Source organism: Centruroides vittatus, unplaced genomic scaffold (genome assembly GCF_030686945.1).
Source record: "Centruroides vittatus isolate TY-2023 unplaced genomic scaffold, ASM3068694v2 contig_680, whole genome shotgun sequence".
Lineage (NCBI taxonomy): Eukaryota > Metazoa > Arthropoda > Arachnida > Scorpiones > Buthidae > Centruroides > Centruroides vittatus.
In genome coordinates, this window is record NW_027122427.1 from 2,597,977 (window position 1) to 2,613,567 (window position 15,591).

The following is a 15,591-nucleotide window of genomic DNA, read 5'->3' on the forward strand; positions in this document are numbered from 1 at the left end:
AATGTGCCCAGGCTTTTGTGTAGTGTGTGTGGTATGACACCTGTAGAGGAGAGAACAACAGGTACAATAAGCACCCTATCCATCCTCCACAGATGCCTTATTTCCTGGGCGAGTTCTGTGTACTTGCTAATTTTTTCAGTGCATGCGTTTTGTATATTGTGAGTGTTTGGAATGGATATGTCTATAATGTATGTGATTTTATTGTGTTTGTCAATGAGTGTGATGTCTGGTCTGTTGTGGTAAATTGTTTTATCTGTGATTATGGCTCTGTCGTAGTACATTTTGTGCGTGTTGTTTTCCAATACTGTCTGTGGAATGTATTTGTAATATGGTTCGTGGATGTCTACTAATTTGTGTTTCCTTGCAAGCTCTTGGTGTATTATATTTGCTACTTGATTATGTCTGTGTAAATAATCTGTTTGTGCCAAGAGCTTGCAACCAGAGGTGATGTGTTGTATAGTTTCTGGCATGATGTGACATTTTCTGCATGTGTCATTTGTGAGTGTTGCATCTTTGAGTATGTGTTTTCTGTAGTTTTTAGTATTTATGACCTGATCCTGTATGGCAATCATGAATCCTTCCGTCTCCCCAAAGAGGCATCCCCGAGCTAACCAGCTGTTTGACGCAGTTTTGTCAACAAAATCCTGGGCCAGATCGTAAGGATGCCTGCCATGGAGTGCCTTTCGAGCCCACAATTGCTTAATGGTGTCTATGCTTTTTATATGTTGTGTTGTGTCCATATGATGTGAGTGTAAGTTTAATGGTGTGTTATTCGAGTCTGCTAGAGTTACTGCTTTATGTAATTGTGATGTTTCTTGTTTTTTGTAGAAAAACTCTCGCAGTGACTGTATTTGTTTGTAGTGAAGGTTAACTATGTCAATCAGGCCACGTCCGCCATCTTTACGTGGAAGAATTAATCTTTCTGTGGCGGATTTAGGATGATGTTGTTTATGCTTAGTAAGTGTTGTTCTTGTTTTCCTTTGGAGTTGCTCGAGATCTGTGTGAGTCCAATGTATAACTCCAAAAGAATATGTGAGTACTGGGATGACATATGTGTTTATTGCTTTAACTGTGTGTTTTGCATTTAACTCTGTTCTGAGAATAGCATTTAACCTACTTTGGTATTCTTTAATTAATCTTTGCTTTATTTGTGTATGTTCTGTTAGTTTGGCCTGTTGGAATCCTAAATACTTGTAGAACTCGCCCTCTTCCATGGATTCAATAATGTCTCCATTTCCAAGTGCAAAATCTTCTTTCTTCAGGATTCCTTTTTCTATGTGAACTGTTTTGCATTTATCTAGGCCAAATTCCATTTGTATGTCCTTGGTGTATGAATGTGTGATTTGTAGGAGTTGATGAAGTTGTTTTTGTGTGGATGCATAAAGTTTTATGTCATCCATGTACATGAGATGTGACAGTGTAAACTGTGTTGTTTTTTCATGTCTGATATTGTAACCATATTGCGTGTTGTTTAACATGTTGGATAATGGGTTCAGGGCTAAGCAGAACCAGAGAGGACTCAAGGAATCTCCTTGAAATATTCCTCGCCTAATAAAAATTTGGTTTGTTTGTATGGAAGTGTTACTAACCCTGAGATGTAGTGTTGTTCTCCAGTGCTGCATAGTGTTTTGAAAGAATGCAATGAGTGATGGATGTATTTTGTACATGTGTAGAATATGTAGCAGCCAACTGTGTGGAACACTGTCGAATGCTTTTCTGTAGTCTATATATGCCATGTGTATGTTTCTGTGTTGTTTGTGTGCTTGCCGTAGAATGACTGAATCTATGAGTAACTGTTCTTTGCATCCCCTGTGTTTTCTACGACAACCTTTTTGCTGTTCTGTTAGAATGTTGTGTTCTTCAACGTGTTTGTATATTTTGTTTGCGATACAGGATGTCAATAATTTGTAGAGTGTTGGAAGACATGTAATTGGTCTGTATTGTGTGGGGTCTGTGGTATTGTTGTTTTTAGGTTTCATGTAGGTGATGCCCTGGGTAAGAAAATTTGGCATGTCTTGTGGATTGATGATGATGTGTGTTAGATGTTTAGCTAGTTCCTGGTGCAGTGATGTAAACTTTTTGTACCAGAAATTGTGAATGTTGTCTACACCAGGTGTCTTCCAGTTGTGTGTTCTGTTAACAGTGTATTGGAAATCATGTATGCTTATTTCAACACAGGGCATAGTTGGTATGTTGTGCAAGTTTCTGTTCTCCTCCTCGATCCAGCCTGCATCAGCATTATGCGTGACAGCACTGGACCAAAGAGAAGACCAATATGTTGTGAGTTCTTCTTCTGTTGGTGTGCCACTGTGCTGTGTAACAGTGTTTGCTTTGTTATTGATTTGTCTGTAAAAGAGTTTTTCATTGTTTGTAAATAATTTATTTTGTTGTTTTCGTAGTGTACATGTTTTGTATCGTTTGAGTCTACGTGCTTTGGCAGCAAGTTTTTGTTTTAGTGTATCAATGTATTCTGTAATGCGTGTGTTGTGATGTTCATGTTTTGTGTGTGTTTTTATTTTCTTGAAAATGTTTTTGAGCTGTTTCCTTAATTTGGGTGTTATGTTGTTTTTAGCGTATTGTGTCAGCTTGCCTAATTGCTGTCTAATGTCATTTATTTGTGTTTCTATTCTTCTCTGCCAGGCAGGCTTGTGATAGAATTTTGTTTTCTGTGTGTTTGTCTGTGATTGTACTTTCAGTCCATGGTGTGTCACTACTGTGACTGCCCCAGCATAAACTAATGTATGAATGTCTGCGAGTGTAGAAATTGAATGAATGTAGTGTGGTAGTAAGTGAGTGTTTACATAATTTAGTGTTTTTCCTACTTCCTTCGACGTGTTGATTTTTGGTATTCGTGGTCGTTGTGTGGGATCTGTACCTGTATATTTAGTGAGTGTTTCCTGAAATATAAGTGAGAGCGTATTAACTAAATTCATGTCTATGTTATCAGTGATGGATGAAGAAGTGTCTGTAGTATCATTAGTGGTAATTGTTGTATGTGTGTTATTATCAATGCTTGTTGCTGGATTATCCTGACAGGTTACATGATCTTCATTAATGTTAGATGTTTCTGTCTGTTGATGTATTTGATCAGCAACCTGTTGTTTGATAAGTTCAAGTGTTGTTTGTGGAATAAGGTTGTTGTGTATAATTGTTCTTTTTTGATCAACAACCCTTTGTTCGGTGACAGTGAGATGAGGATACTGTTGTGTGAATCTATGGTGTAGTTGTTGTCTGTATGCTGTCATGTTTGTTTCGAGTTTTGTGATTGTGTAGTAAGTACGGATGATAAACTCGTTCATTTCTACTGTCCATTTCATCCGTTGGCGTGGTTTTCCAGCCTTTGTGGTCTGTGGATGCATTGCCACAGAAACACCAAGGCTGGGTTGGTTCCTCACATCTGTTGAGGGCATTGCAGTAGCCATGCTTGGGCCGGTGCTGCTTTCGCCACCGGTAACCAAGGGAGACTGTGACCTATTTTTCGAACGTGAGCCTCTGCCTAACCCACGAACGCGGACCTTGTTAACCCGGGCGACGTCCGAGCCGGTATCACACTTTGATCTAGTTATTACCATAATAAATATCTCCACAGAATGTGGGTGTGGTCACTCTTAGCTTCATTTCTCCCCATAGACCTTACTGGCATGGGTGTCCCTACCAGGAGCTTATGCTCCAGCCTGCATTGCCCTATGGATCAGTAAAATTACTGGGCTCTCCCACCACGACCAGGTGGTGACCACTGTTTACCTGCAGTTTATTCATATTATTATTATTATTATTATTATTATTAATTATTAGTTAACAAAAATAGCATTTTGTATATGTAGCCATATTCCATTTCCTTAATAAATTACATCAGTTATGTGGAATTTTGCATATTGTAGAGAAATATGTAACCTAAATCTCAGATAATTCAAAGTCAATTATTTTATCCCTTGAATTTTGAACTAATGAGCACTTCCTATAATATCACGACAAACAGTTTTTATATTCATATCTAACAAAAAGCAAATAAAAGTATGAATAAGTAAAGAGGGTCCAACATTGTCAGGTAAAATCACCCACAAAAATTTGAGGATTTAAACCAGATTCAAACTTAGGTCTCTCAGAGAAGCATGTAGACTCCTCTTACTACCTGTCATCAGATTATCAAATCTATTATTGTATATTTTGAAGAAAACATTACAGAATGTATGTATACATTTTTTTTTTTTTAAACAGTCTTGTCAGCACTAAGAAAGCTTATTTTAATCATACTTTTAATGGATTTGGCCAGAGCCACAATGGAGGCAGTCAAGAGATCAGAGACAAGACCTGATACATCCAGGACAAACTCATCAATGTAATATTCCAAGGGAGTTGATCATCAAGATTCAATCTTGGTTTCTAAAACAACAGACTGATATCTTAGCTACCTCAAACATTCAACAGACTACAATTGAGGTTGAATGAAAAATAACAGCAATTTTAATAACTTTGAAAAATGAGATCCTTCAAAGTCTGCTAAAATGTTTATTAGCTAATAACTTAATAAAAATAAAATCTAAGAAAAGTAGTACAGAAAAATTAAGTTAATTATCTACTTAATCTGATAAGGTAAATAATTTGCAGTTAACTTTTGCAAAATATTTAATATATTTAATATATAAGTTTTAGACCAGAGATCTCAAACTCAAATGCAGCAAGCAGCCTGTCAAATACATGTCATCATGTATATTTAATATTATTTGGTAAACCAAAACAAATACTATAATTAAAAAAAAGGCTCCAAAAAAAGCCCTTTTGTTGCCGGGCCTTTACAACTTATGTAAACAGTTAGACATTTAAACTTTTTCTATTTTAACCCTTGCAAGATGATAGAAACATTGGTTTTTATAAAAGAAATCATCAAGGCTGTGGGCCAGATATGAAGCCTTAATGAGCCGTATTCAGCCTGTGGGCTGTCAGTTTGCATCCCCTGGTTTGAACCTTATAAAAATTAAGAACTTTTAAATTAATAAAATGAAAATTTCCAAGTACATAAGCATTATAATCAAAATAAAGTATTTTGCATTAACTGTTTAAACATAAGAATTCTTGACAACTGTTATATTTGACACTGATATGAACAGAATTACACCTTACTTATTTCAGCAGTGTTTATTCTGAATTACAAAGGTTTCTGGCCATATTTAGAGGCTTTCTTCAAGTAAAAAGCTATTCCATTTATCAAAATGTTTGATAAGTGACCTCTAAATATGGCTGAAAACTTTCGTAATTCAGAATAAATGTTGCTGGAATAAGTAAGAAAGGTGTTATTTTGTGCATATCAGTGTTAATCGAAAAGTTCCAGTTTATCAATTAACTTTGTTATATTTGATTCTCAATTTGTTTCTGCAGAAAACATATAAAAAATTAATACTTAAATTGTAACATAAATATTTGCTCTAATATGCCAAACTAACATTTGCATTCTAGTCCTCCATTTTCAGCATATAAGATCAACTTCAAGATTCTCAGCTCAAAATTCTGGTTTAGAACTATATCTGACATATATGTTGATCTTGCAAATACAGTAGGCTAATGATAGGCTAGAAATGAAACATGAAGACAGTACAAGGTTTGTCCCAAAAGTAAGTGTACTAATTTTTTATTTCAAAGTATACAAGAGTTACAACTACAAATGATCTCTTTCAAAGTATGACCCTTGTGAAGTCACACAGTGGTTGCAAAGTTTTTTCCACTAGTTGTAGTAGTACTTGAAGTTGTTTTCCTTAAGGGTGTTTAGTTCATCAGTTCAACTTTTTTGATGTTTTCCACCATCCTGAAATCATGACCTTTCAACTTAGATTTTATCTTAGGGAACAGGTAGAAGTCACATGGAGCTGGGTCAGGGCTGTACAGAGGTTGTGAGAATGTGGGGTTTTTTGTTGGCCAAAAATTCTTGAATTGATAGCGCTGTGTGAGCAGGTGCATTATCATGTGGTGCAGCACTCAATCTGCTGCACTGTCCCTGCATACTAGCTTGATCCATTTTTGAAGTTGTTCCAAGACATCTTTGTAGAAGGCCTGAACTGTCTGTCCTGAAGGTAAAAATTCTTTGTGCACAATTTCACAGCTATCAAAATAATGATATGCATCATCTTTATCCTGGATCTTTGTGTCATCTAAACACCATGTTTCTCGATAAAGTGGCATCTCCATAAGCTTCGGTTAAATCTGCAAATGTCTCAGTTGCAGATTTCTTCAGTTTCACACAAAACTTGATAGCATAATGTAGTTTAAGATTTTTCTCCATTTCAAATGTAACATGTGTTAAAACACTATCTTACACAAATAGAGATTGTGTATGTTTGACTTAATTAACCAATCAACTTGAAATAGTCTAGACATGCTGATAAGATATCTAGCAATGTGAAAATACCAGTTAATGATGTGTTAAGCTGCACAGTCATTAAATAAAAATCAGTACACTTACTTTTAAGACAGTCCTTTTATACTATGATGCACTTTTGCTATATAAGTCAAAATAAACATCTCCAACAGAATATAAATATTTTAAACAGTGTAGTATCATGATAGTAGTGCTACATATATGACATTAAAACATGATATGCCTTTGCTTACACTCCAGCTGATAGAATAGTGTGTTCATCTATACTGAATTTTTATTATATTAATTTCTCAATTAAATAAGTAAAATAAGTTCACCAAACACAAGATTTAGTTTGAATATTTATTGCTGTTTGCCTGAGTTACAACACAGTCATTGTTATATCACTGCATACATTTTAAAAATTTATATCTAACTAAACATAAATATTTTTTATATTTAACTTTTTCTAATCAAAATTCAATAAATAATATATGTATAAAAAGAAAATAATTACATTTGGAAATATTTAAATTTTATTAAAAATTTTCATGAATTACATTTTAAATCTGCATTTTAATATATCCTAATACAAAAATTTCTCCTTGAACATTATCATCCATAAATCACACATTAAATTATTATTAATATTAATAATAATTTCAAAAATGAAGAAAACTACTTATAAAGAAAGCTAAAAGAACTACTATATAAATGGTCAGCAAATATATGATAATTATAACTGTGATCCTCAAAAAATTCGTCTAATTACCGTATTTTACGGACTATAAGACGCACTTTTTTCTTCAAAAAATTGCCTTTAAAATTCAGGTGCGTCTTATACTCTGTAGCGTCTTATAGTCCGTAAAATACGGTAATAATCAATATTAATACGAGTTTACCAAAACTAAAATATTTAGCAAATATTAACTTTGATTTTATTGTGAAAAATTCATATGCTTAGTGGTAGTAAATTATTGAAATGAAAAAATTATTGCTGCTAAAATAATTGAATTGTAGTAATTTTAAACTAAAATTTAAATAAAATAACTTTTTGATTTATTTACTTAAATCATTTTTGTAATATAAATTACATAAATTATTAACACATGAATTATAAGAATGTAGTTTTTATTTCCCAATCAAGTAAAAAATAAAAAATTAAACAAACATATAATTCAAAAACCAAGTTTAATTGAAGTTAGTTTTTTATTTCAATTATTTCTTGAATTATTAAGTAATTAATAATAATTACATAATTATTTAATTTAAAAAAAATCAATTTTTATGAGATCATTTACTTAAAATTTTAAATTCATTATTTTTCTCAGAAGGACTTCATAAAAGTACTATACTTCAGTTAGCTTTGCTTTAATTTTGCTCTCATTCTCATTGTTGCCTCTTAACTTAAAAACAGACTATTAATTTTCAGTTATTTAAGTTAAAAGCAATCTGTTTTATGTAAATATGAATATGTGCAAAATGAGCTAAAGTTAAAATATAAACAATTTAGAAACATTTTCATATTAGAAAGACATTCAAAGTAAATTTACCCAACTTGAGCACTTTTATTAGATTCTGGTTGTTCGGCAGCTTTATTTTCAGCTTTGTCTTCAAATTTCTTAGCTTCTTCTGAATCTACATCAACTTCTTTTGTTACTCTAAACAGATATTTAAACATTTATTTTATTTCAGAATTTTTGTAAATATTTTATAATTAGAAAAAAATTTGAACTCAAATAACTTAATTTTTAGATTAAAAAAGAAGGGGGAAAAATACTTAAATTTAAATTTTCTTCTAAGATTTATATCAAATAAAAGTAAATTAAATATTAAATGAACTAGAATGCTACACTATAACAATTACTACAACAATTACATAGTCAAATTTTACAATGAGTAAATTAATAGAAAAATTTCTTAAAATCATATTTAAGAAAACTCAAAATAGTATTTAATATAACAAAATTATTATAAATATATTAATTAACTCCTCTATTAAATGATGTGTGTATGCACATGTATATACATAGATATGAGATTTTAGAAAAGTGCTTTAGATATATTCTAGTAAAGAATTTCCAGAATTACCTAGGAATTCAGGGAGAGAGTTAGTTATCCTTGTTATAAGGAAGTGTATGTTTTTCACAGGGTGGCAGAGCAACAATGCAAAATTGGGTGGAAATCAGTCAAAGGGTTTCATTTGTAGGGATGAAATCAGAGGAGGAGTGAGGGGGTCCAAGTTTTATGGTAGTCCATACAGTACAGATCGCAAGTATGTGGAATTTGGTCCAGATCAGTCAAAGGGTCTGGCAGTTTGTAGGGGAGATAAAATCAGCATAAAGAGTGGGGAGCCCATAACACAACTATATTTCATGACAATTGAGACTTTTAAATATTTTATCATCAAAATGGCTCACTTGCATATGCCTACACCTGAAAAGTAACTGAAAAAACTCCATTTATGTAGGTAGATAACTCATAACATAAGACTAATTCTCCTTTTTAAATAATGGGTACAGTAGAGTTAATACTAAAACAATGACACAAAACAAAAACACACAAAAATACTGTAGACCTATGTACAAAAGTTTACTTTCATCTAAGGTAAGTAAATATATCCTCCTTATAGTTCTAAGTATCTGGTAACAAGAGTATTATTATAAGAAACAAACAACTAAGACAATAGAAATGAAGCATATACACAACTACCTGAACTGCATGCATTAAAACTGAAATTGAAAATATAAGATAAAAAGTTTACAAAAGCCCATTAGGTGACAAAGGGGATTGACCTTCAATGGAGCAGGCAAACAATGATGCAGGACAAATGCTATGGTAAAAACATCTTTTTTGTGCATTTTCCTTCTTTAATATAAAAATAGCATATAGCCTATGCTCATCTATAAGGAATACACTTTCCAATAACGAAAGAATTTTTAAAAAATCGATTCAGTAGATTCTGAGATTACCTCTAGCAAACAAACAAACATTCTTGCCTTATATATTAAAGCAAGAATGTTTGTTTGCTATTATATATTAAATATAAACACAGACATAGGATATCATATTATTAGATGTTTTTACAGTGAACTAATTCAAACTTAAATATTTTTTATTTTTGGGCTGCAATTTGTAAAATACTGTAGACTATAAATTCCCACTGTTGTCCGTCTTTCAGTCTGTCTTTCCTTAATTTTGAGAACAATGTCAGATAGATAAAAGACAAGACCAAATATGGAAACAATAGGGACAGGAGGCTCCAATTAACTATATACGAACTTCTAATGCAAGCTGGAATACGTGTTATTTTAATTTAAAAAGTTTTCCCTGAAAAGTGTTAGATAGATGACAGGCATAACTCTATTGCTAAAGGAAAGTATGATGTACAGGGGCAAGTCACTACTAATTTGAAGTGAAGAGCATATATTTTAATTTAAATGATTTAAAAATATGATTAAAGATTGCAGCCTGGCATTGTGACAATGTCACAATAAATAATTGCACATTATTTTATAAATTATTGGTGTTTGTAATGTTAAAATTTTGTTAACAAGAAATAAAGTGATTACTTACGATACTGATTCTCCAGCAAAATCAAAAACTTCAGTTATGATTTTCTTATTTGGAACAGAAGCTTTTTCGGCTTTCTGCTTTACTGAATCTGACTAGAATAAAAAAAAATAATAATACTTTCATTAAATACTCAACTTAAACTGTAAAATAACAGAAAATGACAAATGAATGTTTCAGATCCATAGATTTTTAATAAAATATTTTTAGTTTTATCAAACAAATAATAGTTAAACCTTTCAAATGTGAATTCATTACAAATAAGACAACTGACGTAAACTGATCATTCCCTTTTAAAGTTTGTTCAGAAACTATTCATAGTTTATGCATTTGAAAAAAAAAATAAAATCATTGTAACAGAGTAAAAAAAATATCAAAGTTTGTTGAAAACTCGTTATAAATGCAATTAAAACCTGTAAAATGATAAACTGTGAGGAACATTCAATAAATATCTGGACTAATTTTATTGTTATGCAAATATTATATATATGGATGTGCCAGAAAAACCTGATGGTATTGAAAATAAAAGGACATTTCAGAGAAAAACATGACTATTTATTATTTTACATTGATACAGTATATTCATCATTTTATGGAGAATTAATGTTGAAAATGATATTAGGTAAGTGTCCATCATGATGATTAATACACACATTTAGCCAGGCTGAAAAAATAATAAAACTTGCTGTAAAGTGTCTTTCAGAATCCCTCAAATGTACTCCCAAATTCACTCTTAGTTTATTCATACTGGCCAAATGTTGTTCAAAAACATTAAGTTTCACACAGTCCCACAAAAATTAATCTAGTGCAGTCCAGATGATGTTCCCAAAGTAAGAAATAATCCAGCTTAAAACATTTCTTTGAAAATTGTCATGAAGACATCTATGAATGGTTGGTCCATCTTGCTGGAACCATATGTGACAAGGATTAACCTCATGTCTCAGAAATGTTTTGCACCTGGCTGAGCAGCACTCAGTATTACTGTTAAAGCAGTCCTTCTTGTCTTAAAAAATATATTGGCTGCTAATGCTGTTGGATGAAATGGCACACCACAATTATTTTAGCACTATGTGGAAATTGCTACTGAAATTCACATGGATGGTTTTCAGTCCAGAAACAACAGTTCTGTTTGTTCACAAACTCAGACATATAGAAGCAGAGCTTATCTGACATCAGTAATCTGTTTTTGTCACCCAGAGATTTGTTACAAAGCTGAAGTTGCTGCCTGTTGACTTGTTCACTATGCTCCTGAATAACTTGGATCTTGTGTAAGTGATAATGAAAACATTCATGCAAGATTCTGCAAATGCCACTATCCACCATACCAAATACAACAGCTTACTTCAAGTTAACCTGTGAAGACTACAAAACATGGAATTCACATTGTCTAGTCTGCCCTAACATTATATTATATATGTTCTAAGCTTCTCATATACAGTAGAATCTCATTTTAATGGATAGCTTAGGCTCCAAAAATCATCCATTGTTCTGAAAATCTGTTATCGTGAACAACAAATTTCCTGTACACCCAGGAAAAATCCATTATTCGAAAAAATTTCCATGTTTTAACCTCAACATAAAAGAAATACCTGTACTTGAAATTATTCAGTCTATTAAGATCTCTATCCTTTATTCTAAAGAACATGTATGTTACAAGATCACATATTATGCTGTATGTGTGTACAACAAAGCAGACAGAAACTGTATATACTTTAAGCATAAAAAAGAGACTAATTACATATGCTTATTAGCACTACACTTGACTTTGCAATTTGTTAAAACAACTTGTCCATCTTGTTTTCATGGTGCTTTTCTGCCTATTGAATACAACTGCTTGCTATTAGCAATGTCATGTACTGTACAGTACAGCCTGTTCATTTATGCTGAAACTTATTATGAAGGTTTGCAAAACTTTGAAAGACTATGGCTTCACTAAATTTTGGCACTACACTTAGACCAGTATCAGAATATTCACTAGGTGGCTTCTCCTTGATGATATCAACCTGCTGACTCTCTTTGTACAATTCTTCAATTATACAAATCCTGGATGTAACAAATGCACCATCAAACTTTGCAAATTCTCAAAAACATCCATATATTAACTAAACTTGATACAATAGTTTACAGTTTACAATAGATAGGTCTAGAAAAAGAAATCTGTTATTCAAAGTTACTGATCTATTAAAAGGAGGTAAAATTACTTTGATTTGATGGGACATGGGAACAGTGGCGTAGCGTAGCGGGGGCGGCAGGAGCGGCCCGCCCCGGGTGGCACTTTTAGGGGGCGGCAAAATTTCACAATAAATAATAATAATATCTTGTAAAAATTTTTGTAATAAATGTGATTATTATGTTGTAAAACATATATACATGATTTTTTTATTTGTAACATGTACAATACACAATAATGATGATTGTTCTTGCCGAAAAGTTCTTTAGAATTACTGTATATTTTAGTCTTTTAAATTGAGATACCTAAATAAGGGGGGCGGTGAAATTTTCCTCTGCCCCGGGCGGCTGACACCCACGCTACGCCACTGCCTGGGAAAAAATGTTATTCTGCAATCTGTTAAATGAGATTCTCCTGTATATCCAAATTGACTCAGTAATTCTAAAATCTAATTTAAAATCAGAGTCAACTATTAAAATTTGGTTTCTTGAGAAGTTCCACTTTATTTCATAGCATGAAATAAAGCCATAAAAATTTTATAAAGTGTATTTCTATTTTAATATAATTTTTTTTTATTGTCACCAAAACAGATCTTCAATTACCTCCATTTTCTGTTGATCCAAATGTTTAGATTATTTTTATCATACAAAATATTGTGAAAAAAAATAATAAAACTAAAATGCTGAATGCAGTATGACCTTGCCATGTGCAGACTTGCCACACATGATTTCAGGTTTATGCTATTGGCAATAAAGAAAAAAACTTAGTTATGCACTTTTTTCTCATCATACATTCATCACAGCACCTTCATCATTCTTGTTCTGGGAAAGTGCTATGATCATTTCTCTCTTTTGCACTAAACATTGGAACTCACATCAGTCTTTTCTTGAGATCTTGCTTGTAACAGGTCATCTGTGTGATATCATTGCTTTTCTTTGTTTCTTTTAGCCCATCGGTGGCCAAGTAGATAAAACCACTGAACACTGGTAGTTGGTCATGGGTTCACACCTGACCAAAGGCTGGATACATGGAGTTTTCCTGGTTTTTCTTTTTTTATGGCTAATGCCTAAATAGGAGCTAGTTTCCCATAAAAGTTCTCCCAGGAGGGAATTACCCATTTCTTTATATCATCAAACCAATCCAATCCAATCCTTGTTTCCTTTATGCTAATTACTTTACAACTACAGTTCCAAAGTCAAGAATAGTGATACTGATAGCTTTGATAAGCCAAAGAAAAGCTATAAAGGGCTAATTTTAGAGAAAAAAAAATTAAAATTTTAAATTTAGTGAGAAAAAAGAAAAAATTCTTCTTTTGAAAATTTTCAAAAGTTGTTTTTATAATTTACAAGTACAGTATTATGCTATTTAGTTGCCTTTACATATATATGTATATATATATATATATATATGTCGTATTATTCTGCAGTCGTAGTTGTGGGGTCAAGTGTGGGGCGAGCAAGACAAAAGAAAATTGGAGACCATAAAATAACAAGTCCATTCACTTTCGGGTCCTCACTCGAACTCTCTTTATTCTTCAATTCTTAAATTTATCTTTGTATACTAAGTACATTTATCAATTAACAGGACTTATTATACTGGAAAATTATGAATGCAGATATTTAGTCTTACTGATCAGAAACAATATTTTTTATTTAGTTCACCTCTCTTTATTCTTTATTATTGTTGTTAACCTCATTCCAAACGGAACGAGATTAACAAAGTAAATTACAGAAAAATACATACAAAGTTTACAAAAGTTTAAAATATGTTATATATATATAATATATAAATGTGTTAAAGCAGAGGTCACACTGCATAGTGTGAAAATCACCACTTGGCAATATTTTTATTAGAGTGGCAAGGCAATAAGAACCTTAGTCTGCTTATTTTGATATTCAGTGTAAAATTAAATCACAAAGCACATGTCAGGAAAAATAGCAGAATGTTGAACTCTACATATCTAGCAATGTCATAATGTCATGTGGCAAGTTTTGACAGAAAAGCAAGAAGTCATGTTGAGAACTGAAGGCAATTTCTGTACAATGCCACCCAGCATTTCCAGATTGCAGATTTTTTTTTTTTATTAACTGACAGAATATTTTTTATCACTGATCTTTTTTCAGTAAACTAAAGCATAAAAAGTTTGTATGACAACATGTAAAATACTGTTTAAGCATTGAGATCAATATGTTATTCAAAATGTTTCAAAAATGATTCCTATTTCTAAGTGACAGTTTAATATGTTACTTTTGCTTTCAAGACACCAAACTGTTAAAGCTACCAGCACTTACATTAATTAGTAAGTAAAACTGGTAGTGATAATAATTTGAAATGGTAAAAAAAAATTTAAAACCAGCAAAGTGGTTGGCAAATTTTTAAGATTTTCCAGAGAATCCTCTGTGATCGGTAGGCTAGTATAGGAAATACTTAATAATTAATAAGGTTCACTTTTTTGCAAGAGGTCTTAGAATGTATTGGTTGTATATAGCAGGGTCCTTCTATATTCATTTTATAATTCTTCATATTTATATTCTCAAAGCTGATAGATTGTAAAAGTTAAAAATGAACACCAAAAACAATGTTTTTCTATCTGTAAATGTTTTAAAACTCCTATTAATCATTTTTTGATTAAGTATTTTCTTTTATATAACTTGGAATTCATTTGTTCAATGAATTCTGCATTATATTAGTTCAATGAATTCAAAGTTTTATGAACTCCAGTGCTAATTAATTATCGAAATACATGGATAATTAATTAGCGTTATGAACATTTTGTGAACAGAACAATGTAATTAGTTATAATATCAATTTATGATAAATTTAATGATTAGATAATTTACCTGTGTCTGCAAATTTTGCTCTGTTTTAGGTTTGGATTTTGCAGGAGGCTCAACATCTTTTAAAAAATCAGCCCATAAAGAATCTGATTTCTTTTTATCAACTTCTGGCAACTTTTTTCCTGTTTCATTACCATTTGAAACATCATCATCATTGGTATTATCATCTGATTCATTGACACTATCAGAATTATCATCTCCATTGTTAAAATCATCATCGTCATCCTCATCATCTTCATAATCATCATCTGATTTATTTCCACGTTTTCTTTTTCTAAAATATGCATTTTAAAATTATATTTCAGAATAATACTTTTACTATAACAACAGATTAACTAAAAGACAAAACCTTGATTTAACAGTTTTCCTTTTGCTTTTTGCTCGAGTTCTTTTTGTTTTAGATCTTCCTCTTTTACTGCTAGCAAATTCTTCACCTGATAGAAATTCGTCACTTTCTTCTCCTACAATAAAAGAAATAAAACAAACCATTATATTCTCCACAAACATTTTATTATTTATAAAAATTTCAATATTTAGTTTTCAAAAAAAAAAATATTTTATCAGGTCAATCCATAAGTCCATGGACATTTTTATGACCTTGAGAAAAATCTTGTTTTGCTGTTAAAAATGTCAGTCTAATGTGATAATTTTTACACTGAAGT

The 15,591-nt window shown here is 31.6% G+C and overlaps 1 protein-coding gene across 2 annotated transcripts in view; it reads right to left on the reverse strand.

Moving 5' to 3' along the window:
* LOC136980188 (craniofacial development protein 1) overlaps positions 1 to 15,591 on the reverse strand; it is a 46,153-nt gene that overhangs the window by 12,988 nt on the left and 17,574 nt on the right. For both annotated transcript variants that reach the window (XR_010881512.1, XM_067276249.1), the window contains exons 2-5: positions 15,279 to 15,390; positions 14,933 to 15,203; positions 9,926 to 10,017; positions 7,903 to 8,010 (exon numbers count right to left, since the gene is read on the reverse strand). Coding sequence is in view for 1 of the 2 variants with exons in the window: in XM_067276249.1 (XP_067132350.1) it covers positions 7,903 to 8,010; positions 9,926 to 10,017; positions 14,933 to 15,203; positions 15,279 to 15,390 (583 nt within the window). In the remaining variant the exon portion in view is untranslated. The remainder of the gene's footprint in view (positions 1 to 7,902; positions 8,011 to 9,925; positions 10,018 to 14,932; positions 15,204 to 15,278; positions 15,391 to 15,591) is intronic.